Source organism: Tripterygium wilfordii, chromosome 4, assembly GCF_013401445.1.
Source record: "Tripterygium wilfordii isolate XIE 37 chromosome 4, ASM1340144v1, whole genome shotgun sequence".
In the NCBI taxonomy this organism is placed as follows: Eukaryota; Viridiplantae; Streptophyta; class Magnoliopsida; order Celastrales; family Celastraceae; genus Tripterygium; species Tripterygium wilfordii.
In genome coordinates, this window is record NC_052235.1 from 12,726,637 (window position 1) to 12,736,329 (window position 9,693).

Consider the following 9,693-nt stretch of genomic DNA (forward strand, 5'->3'; position numbering starts at 1 on the left):
TAATTTTATAGATTTTAAAATATCATATGATTAAATTTTCGTTGTTAACTAAAAAAAAATGATTTTTGACATTTATATTATATGATTTTTTTATAATATATTTTAATAATTATAATATTATGATCTAATAATAATTATATTATGATTATAATAATGATTATTTCAATTATTATAAATAAAAAGTTAGGGCAAACATGTCATTTGACAAGTGTTGACCGAAGGAATGAGAATAAGAATGCCCATTCCCAACAAAAATCGGGTCACGTTTGGTTAGGGTGTTGATCATGAATGAAATGAGAATCACCATTCCCATATTTGGTGGCTTATTTTCGTTAGGAATGGAATGTGCATTTCTAATTTCTACCAAATTCGGAATGCGCATTACGATTCTTAAGGAAAATCGACAACCAAACATGAGAATGGTGGAACCAGTTGCGAAACGATATTTTTCGAAACAAGTCTTTTTCAGTGTTATCATCTTGAAAATATATTGTATGAAGGAAAAATACCATAAATCAAAAACTATAGAAACAAGTCTTAAAAGGTTACATATAATACCTTAAAAAATATAGGCTAAAACGAGTTAGAAGATTATGAATAAAGAGGAATTGATGATTTCCACCCCAAATAGGAATAAAATCTTGAAAGACCAAGTTTCAAATTTCCCCATAATATGATTTAATTTTATAGAATTTAAAATTTCATATGATTAAATTTTCTTTATTAAATAAAAATATGATTTTTGGCTTTTATATTATAAATAAAAAGTTAGAGCAAACATGTTATTTGACAAGTGTTGTTGACCAAATGAATGGGAATGGGAATGCTCACTCCCAACAAAAATCGGATCACGTTTGGTTGGGGGTTGATGAGAATGAAAGGAGGAACCATCATTCATGGTCTCACCATTCCCATGTTTGGTAGCCTATTTTCCTTAGGAATGAAATGTCCATTTCTAGTTTTTGCCAAATTCGGAATGATCATTACGATTCGAAAATAGACAACAAAACATGAGAATGATGGAACCAGTTGTGAAACGGCATTTTCGGAAACAAGTCTTTTACAGTGTTATCTTGTTGAAAATATATTATATGAAGGAAAAATACCATAAATCAACAACTATAGAAACAAGTCTTAAAAGGCTACTTATAATACCTTTAAAAAAATAGGCTAAAACGAGTTAGAAGATAAAAATGAATAAAGAGGGAATTGATGATTTCCGCCTCCCAAATAAGAATGAAGTCTTGAAAGACCAAGTTTCAAAATTCCCCATAAGAATACCAAAAAAAATAAAAAAATACTAAAAATAAAAAATTATAACGTAAGCAGACTGCAGACGCGCTTGAAATGCGACCATTCTACTTCTCTTCATTCAAAATAATACTAATAAATTAATAATTAAATAAAATAAAATAAAAAATAGATAATTAGCCGGCTGACATGTTCTTGTTTTCTGTTTTGGAGCAGAGAGAGAGGCGACAACAACAGTAGCAGCGACTACTCTTTCTCTCTCTAACGCACAGAGAGGAGATTAAAAGAAACCACAAATCACACAAACGAATCGTCCAAGCAATCAAGATCGAACTCACACATACAAATACATTTTTATATACAATTACCTGAGACTCTCTCTCTATCTCTCTATCTCTCTCTCTGTCTATATATTATATACATCTTTGTGTCGTGGTCTGTTGGTGTTGTGCCCTAGATCTTGAATAGAAGCTACGATTTTCAGATCTTGAAGACTTTCGTTAATTAGGGATCTGCGTCCAGCTCCAACTATCTCTGCTGATTCTCAGGTTTGATTCTTTAATGCACTATTTGTGGAATTTGTTTCCAACTCGAATTTGGCGCAATTGATTGGTTTTGTTCAATGCGATATGTGATCGTGTGACTCTAAATAGATACATTCAGGTTTTCGTGTCCTTCCTCTCCGTGAATGCTCAAGTTTCTTTTCTTTCGTTTTCTGACAAACCAAACGGGGGAGGGATGGGGGAGGATTTTATGTATTTACGCTGATTAGTTGTGATACGGCGTTTCCATTTTGGATTTGTAATTCAATTTGAACGAGGCTTGGTTGCGTGAGGCAGGTTGGGTTGGTCGACTTTTGTTGGGTTTCGTTTTAAGAGTTGGACGAATCTGAGAACTTTCTCTTTACGGATTCTACTATATAATTTTGGTTATTAAATTGTTTGTATATCCCTCTTCTATGGTTTCTTGGATTGCCTGCAAAAGGATACAGTGTTAGGATCTTTGCTCCCTGCAAAAAGCTTGGGAACGGTGAAAGAGAAATCGTGGACGTCGTATGCTTTCTGTTTGGTTTATAAGTTATTTCAATTAGTTTTTATTTTTTTATTTTTATGCTTTCTGGTTATAATTATCATCTTTGGTTTTGCTGTCCAAGATTTATGGAAATTCAAAGCATTACCTAATGGAAGCTTTGAATATTAGTTATGTTGGTTTGCCGTTTTTAAGGCGAATTGAGGAATTCCTTACAGTTTGAAGGGGTTCTGGTTAGTGATGTGCAATAGACTTGGATTGTCTGAATTTTCTGTATTCCAGTGTTACATTTTTTAAGAGAAATGTCGGTGCAAAAACTTTTTTAAAAAGTATTTCTTTTTTGTGCTTGTTCAATGTTCTAATGTCTGTCAGTTGAGTTTAGCATTCCATGTAATCTTTGGTGAATGATTATTTTTTCAAGCACATTTATGGCACTTACTTGGTCCTCTAATGAATTTCTGAATTCTTTCTTGTTGCAGATATTCCCATCAGTCAACTAAAATAACTTTCGTGGGTATTAGTATAGTGTAAGAATTTTATGGTGGGTGGAGTTAACAGAAGAGGAGCATTAGTTTGAGATAAAGTGGTTGGCTGTTATGTATTTTTACTAGATGAAGACAGATAAGGCGTGGCGGCTGGGCATGGGTGACATGCAGGTCTTGCCTGGGCCTCGCCACCGCCCTCCGTTGAAGAGGCCAATTTGGATTATTGTCATGGTTTCATTGGTCAGCGTATTCCTTGTTTGTGCTTACATATATCCTCCACAAAGTAGGACCAGCTGTTACGTATTTTCTTCTAGAAGTTGCAATGTCATTTCTGATTGGCTTCCGCCTGCTCCTGCGAGGGAATATACCGATGATGAGCTCGCATCTCGTATTTTGGTTAGGGAAATTTTAAGTATGCCTCCTGTTCAATCCAAAAATGCTAAAATTGCATTCATGTTCTTGAGCACTGGATCATTACATTTCGAGAAGCTGTGGGATAAGTTTTTCCATGTAAGTCTGTTTCTTTTTTTCGTCTACATGCTTATTATTCTATGTTATTCTTCACTTCAATATAAATTCTTTTCTGCCTTATTCTAATATATGCTTGGAAGAAAGTCGTGTCTCTATTCTTTGACAAGGCGGCATGAATATTCTTCGTCGACATTTTTTGTTAAAGTTGACTTACATATGCTTGTAGTCTTGACAGCTTCCCTTGTTTGTGCACCAAGCCGCCAACTTCTTTGAAACTGCGGGGCTATTGTATCAATATATTGTTGATCCTAGTTATGTTTGCCAGTTATATGATTTAAAGTTTTTAGTTTTATAATATTTTATTGTAGCAAATCATGGCGACTCAATGGTAGAGTTGCAGGGGTGCTATCTAGAGATCACATATTCAATTCCTTGGAAACAATATGTGGAGATTAGGTCTGCGTATATCCGTTGTCTCTGTATATCCTTTGTCTTTGTCCCCTACCCCGCCCACTGTAGGAGCCTTGTGCACGAGAGTTCTTCATTTTATTTTTAATTTTCAACAGAAATATAATGTGGAATCTCTCTAGGATTGGGCTGCTTTGGACGTGTAAACTGAACTTCAGAGTTCAGATACTGTCAGTCCCATGCAACTCACTAGCATCATTTTATTCAAAATATGTTCAGCGTTACTTGAACTCATTACGTTCGAGTTTAGGCTGATTCTAGACTCTAGTTCCCCATTCCCTTTCGATTGTGCTGCCCTGTTCTACTTAAAGGGGACCTCAAACCTGGGAAACATTGTGGAGCAGACAATTATGAAGTTGGACGTTGTTAGCACTTTAAGAAATTAGTCCTCTAGGAGGTTTGACACAGTATTGGGTTACCATACATCACAGGTGTTATTGGCATTGGAGAAAGATAATTCTGCTTGAGATAGGTACTCATTGGTTTCTTTTTTTAATCCAAAGTGAAGTGGGAGTTGACTAGAACTTTGGATAATTTGAGAACAGTAATTGTCCTTGATAGATTTTTAATTGTTGATCATGCTTAAGCTCAATTAGGAATTCTCAATTTTGATTGTAGGAAGTAAAGATAATATTACACCAGGCATGAATGCTTTGATTTGGTTTAGTTTGAAATGTCTAACGTGGGAAGTAGAAGCTGTCGTGTCAATGGCGAACAAACAGTATGCATAAATATTCATATACTAAGCGGGAAGCTATGTATCATATTCTGCATCTTCCAGAAATTTGCGGGGCATGCAGCTTGGGTCAAGGATGATACTTTCCTACAGTTTGTAGCCTTATACAAATAGAACAAATTTCATCTTTTCGTGACTATCGATGTAAAGTTGTCTCATTGCAACCTAGAGGTCACAGACTTAGAATCCTGGAAATAAACTCTCTGCGGGCTAAGGCAGTGTACGTCTGTCCTTCCCCAACTCAGCTCCACTACGGGAGTCTTGTGCACATGAATTTGTTTATTTGTGAACTTTGATCACTATTAGTGATGATGAATTGTATGTTGAATTAGATAGAAAAACACGATGATTAACCACTCTATGGGATTACTATACCTCTAAGATAGTGATGAGCGTGAGTTGGGGCAATATAATTGTGCTTGAAAGCAGATATATGATGATGTGTAGATTCATCGACAGTCCGAAGAGAGTTAATTGATAGTTTTGGATAATTTTGGCTCAAGCTGATGTATTGTCTCCCTTTATATTGTTTCTGCAATTCTATGAATTCCAGCTCCATGGTGTTTTTTTTTTTTTTTTAATGATGCATTGTGAGATTATCTCCTTAAATTTGACCTTGCAAGCTGCTTAATATAGTGAATACCACCTTTTTATGGCCTTTCTTTAATAATCTACTTATTACTTCCATGCAAAGAAACATTGGGAAAGAGAGATGGAAGCTGTTTCTCTATTTTCTTTCCTCTTGTAAAGATGCATTTGGAAAGTATTGGCCATGGATACTGTGATGACAATGCTCGTGTTGGCAGTCCACTAATTCTTATCTGGCACACCATGGACTATTGATGACAATAAATGTTAAGCTATTGGAGATCTAAACATTATATTCATGGCTAGTTATTAATTGACATGGATCCTTAACTTCTGGATGGTTCTGAAGTCTCGTTGGCTATGAAAAAGGTTATGCACTATGATTGTTGGGTGCTATACTTCTTGTCAGATAATACTTGTTGAACATTAAAGAAATTTATTGAAGAACTGGGAGGTGCAGAAGACAAGAAAACAAAGAGGCTGTATTGATGGCGTCAAGTAAACTGTTACAAAGAGTTAGAGAAACATAATTTGCTGAAGTGTAGGGCATAAGTCTTGAAGTTTGCCAAGGTTAGGAGCATCACCAACCTACAGAATGGTTGTAGTGAGTTGCTGGATCAACGAACTCTTGTTGTTGTTACTTTTCTATCTTTTTATTTAAGAAGTCACGTGTGTAGGTTATACAGTTTCCTTGGAGTAACGACAATCGAAGTTACAATTGTTTGTTTGGGCAATGCTAATCTGAGTTAGATAGCCATATTTTCTGTTTCAATTGATATCTCAAGTCTATATTATGTAGATTAGTGCATTGCACATGAGTGCATAAGGTGTGTCATTGTAGATTGCACATGAGCTCATGTAATATCCTTTTTTGTGGTGCAGCAATCATATCCTTGGCTGAACTTAATTCATTGTTCTTGTTTGAACAGGGACATGAGGAAAGATTTTCTGTTTATGTGCATGCATCAAAGGAAAAACCTGTGCATGTGAGCCGTTACTTCATTAATCGAGATATACGCAGTGAGCAGGTTCGTAAGTTTTCTCCCATTTACAGTTCTTATGTTTTACTTGCAATTGGTTTTCTTAGAAGGTATGATCTTTGTCACTTAGAATATTTGTGTTTAGAATGTAAAGATATTCAATATGTTCATTAGATATTGATGGAAGGATTCATCATCCCCAACCAACTCATCCACCCCTGGGTAGTTATCCTTTTATTTGCATTTTTTTTTTAACACTATCAGCAGTTATCTGAGAAAGATCCATTGGTACTATAGGTGTAATTGTGAATATGTTCAGATAGTTTCTTCTGCCTTTTTTGTCCTCATAATAGGTCTCTTTATATTGCTTTTATGACCTAGTGATCATTTAAAAATCTAAGTCATTTCCATGGGTTGATTTAATATTCAGGTTATCTGGGGAAAAATTACTATGATTGATGCAGAGAGGCGACTTCTGGCAAATGCTCTTAAAGATCCTGATAACCAGCACTTTGTACTACTTTCTGATAGGTACTTAAACCATCTTGTACTTTGCTTTTCTTTGTCTTCTTGAAATTGAATTTGGCTACTTGCTGATATCAGTTTTCTAATTGGTTACTCTTGGGCCTATTTCAGTTGTGTACCATTGCGTAGTTTTGACTATGTGTACAACTATCTGATGTACTCAAATATCAGCTTCGTTGACAGGTAAAAACATTTTCCGTGTATGATAAACAATTCTCTATTTATCTTTGTTAAGTTACTTGAATCAAGGGAAAAGAAACCCCATATCAGATATTGGGTTACACAAAATACTTGTGTTGTAAGTTTGGTTTTATTGCCAAACCTATGTTCGTAATTGATTTGCAATTTCTTTTCTGTTCAGCTTTGTGGATCCAGGTCCTCATGGGAATGGCAGGTACACAGAGCATATGCTACCTGAAATTGAGATGAAAGACTTTAGAAAGGGTGCACAGGTATATTTTCTTTGGTATGTCACTTTCATGATGTATCACAATAATGAAAATTCAAGCAGGTGCTTAATTTATTTTGCCTTTTTTTCCTATGTGGAACAAATGGCTTTAATATTGTCATTAGTCTTTTCACAACCTTTATGTTTGGCCTGATGAACATTCATTATCAGTTGAGCAGTATATATGTTCATTAAAGGTAGGGGCTCATAAAAATTCTTGGTAGCAATTTCGACCCTGGAGTACCACAATAATTAATGTCATGCACTGTAACTGATGCAAGTATATTATAATGTTAATACGTTTCACTGGTGATACTGGATAGTGATGATGAGTGTAGAATCTGTAGAAACATCAAAATCTGTCATATTTATTCAATTTCTTTCCTTATCTTATTGTCTCAATTGTCTGATTCTGCAGTGGTTCACAATGACGCGGCAGCATGCGCTGATAGTTGTCGCTGACAGTCTTTACTACTCAATATTCAGGGACTATTGCAAGGTATTTTTGTTCAATCCATATTTGGCATACACACATTGTTCTTTTGTCTATGTGTGCTCTTTGTCAAGGTGTAATATGTTTGTTCTTTATTTTTGGAGCTAGATGAATATATGTTTGTCCAGTAATTTCTTTCCTGATATCTCTCACTGTTAATTGTAATCAGAACCTAATCCCAAATATTTTTTGTGGTTACTTGAATTTTTATTCCAAACTATTTTGACTCCTATATGTGGATTCTCCTCCTTCAATCAGTCTAGTCTTAGCTGCAGTATCCTATGCTTTTGTGTCCAAAATTCTTGGTTATTAAACATGTTTACGTACGTCTAGCTTTCCAGCTGTTTACATAGTCTCTGGGAGCACTTACAAGGGCTTCTGCACTCTTGTTTCTTTATCATCCATTGTTCCTACTGCTACTTTTATGGACATCTACAAGACAGAAAATGGTTTAACAAGAACGATTTAAACATAATGTAGTCTATGGGTTTAACAGAAGAGAGAGCTTATTTGAATCCCTGACTTGGATTAGGAATTGTTTTAAACTTATAAACATGTAATAAATTCTAATTGTCACTGTCCTTAATTTATTTTTTCAATGCCACTATTGTTAACTTGACAGGCTGCCTTATGGAAAATTCAAAATATCTGGTGCTTATACCTTGAAGTGCACCGGGGAAAATGATCATCTTGCTGCAAATTTCCTGAATTTTGTTTCATGTTATGGAATGTTATTATATTCTTGTATTATCTGTTAAATTATGTGAAGTTTGTGGATGTGATTTGCAGACTGTTAACATTGACATTTTTTTATTATTACAGCCAGGTTTCGAGGGGAAAAATTGCATTGCTGATGAACATTACTTGCCGACTTTCTTCCATGTGCGGTTTCTTCTCAATGATCAAACATGATATCCTTCTTCCCATACTCTTAATGGGTTCTCAACTATTTACTTTCTGTATTTTTCTTCAGATGCTCGATCCAGGTGGAATTGCCAACTGGTCAGTGACACATGTTGATTGGTCCGAGAGAAAGTGGCATCCCAAATCATACAAGGCTCACGATGTTACTTACGATCTCCTGAAGAATATCACAGTATGCATCTGTTTGCCTCTGTTATATGTTTGTATATTTCTTTTACATATATCTTGTCGTGGTGCATATTACATTGTTTTATCTTTCTGCAGTCAATAGATCAAAGTGTGCATGTCACAAGTGATGAAAAGGTATAGAGTCTAAAGCCATCATTTATTTATTTGGACTTTAGAAGTAAATAATGCCAGTAATACTAAGCGTAAATTTTCTGTGTGCCTTCTTACAGAGAGAAACGACAGTTAAGCCTTGCTTATGGAATGGCATCCAGCGACCATGCTACTTGTTTGCTAGGAAGTTCTACCCAGAAACGATTGATAATTTGTTGCACCTTTTCTCCAATTGGACGACAATTTGAACAGAGATTCTTTACTCTCAAATTCTTTGGTTGGTCGAATCAGCAGTTTGACTCCATCATCCCCCATGCCATCTCATATCTTGTGAGGTTGTAAATTGATGTAATATTGAAGACCAAACTGACCGCGGTTATTGTGTTAAGGGCAAATTAGTAGAGCCGATGGGGTCAATTAGGGTTGCAGGTCAGCGAGTTGAGTTGTCAATGTGACTTCCCTCGGTGGGGGGTGTTGGGATAATTTGTTCATTTTTTTCCCTCAATTTTCAACACCATGTTCTATTTTCAGCTTAGAACTTTGTTAGAGGGAAATCCATTTGGGTGCATTTGATCATTGATCCATGTGAAAGTTGAACATGCGAAGCTGCCAATTCTGGCACTTTGGCTTCCCTAAATGAGATCTATCAGGATTACGGAGGGTTCAAGAGAGTTAAGTGAAACTTTACATTCTTTTGACCTTATGAACTAATATTGCATTGATGTAGGGTTTTCTTATATTCGGTACAAAAATGTTTCCTTATGAACCCTTTTGAAATATTCTCTTTTCATAAAATTTATTGTTTTCCTTGATTTACCAGATTCTGTTGAACCATGATACCCTATATAGATATAAACAATTGCAGCTCAATTAAATAAAATCAAAATGATATATGTCCATAATTTTTCATTCATAAACTTACATAATTTAGGTGGTAATCACATAGATTAAAAAAAAAAAAACTTTATTAAAGAAATCACATAGACATGCTATGCTTCCGTAAATAAAAATAGTGG

General features: G+C 35.1%; 1 protein-coding gene across 2 annotated transcripts; it reads left to right on the forward strand.

Annotated features, from left to right (window-relative positions):
- The first annotated feature begins 1,448 nt into the window (after nt 1-1,448).
- Nucleotides 1,449-9,375, forward strand: LOC119997778 (glycosyltransferase BC10-like). 2 transcript variants are annotated; one of them, XM_038844966.1, is made up of 11 exons: nt 1,449-1,914; nt 2,760-3,275; nt 5,958-6,056; nt 6,439-6,539; nt 6,645-6,716; nt 6,895-6,985; nt 7,400-7,480; nt 8,297-8,356; nt 8,448-8,570; nt 8,663-8,701; nt 8,797-9,375. In XM_038844966.1, the coding sequence occupies exons 2-11, from the start codon at nt 2,892-2,894 to the stop codon at nt 8,923-8,925; spliced, it is 1,179 nt and encodes a 392-aa protein (XP_038700894.1). In that variant the 5' UTR covers nt 1,449-1,914; nt 2,760-2,891; the 3' UTR covers nt 8,926-9,375. The 2 variants fall into 2 exon arrangements, with proteins under 2 accessions (XP_038700894.1, XP_038700893.1); XM_038844965.1 differs by having other exon boundaries at nt 1,449-1,799.
- Nucleotides 9,376-9,693: the final 318 nt, after the last annotated feature.

Coding starts and splice junctions, on each gene's coding strand:
- LOC119997778 (XM_038844966.1), top strand. CDS start 2,892: ATGAAGACAGATAAGGCGTGGCGGCTGGGCATGGGTGACATGCAGGTC. Junction 6,540..6,644: donor TTTGTACTACTTTCTGATAG/GTACTTAAACCA, acceptor GGCCTATTTCAG/TTGTGTACCATTGCGTAGTT. Junction 8,357..8,447: donor ACTTGCCGACTTTCTTCCAT/GTGCGGTTTCTT, acceptor ATTTTTCTTCAG/ATGCTCGATCCAGGTGGAAT.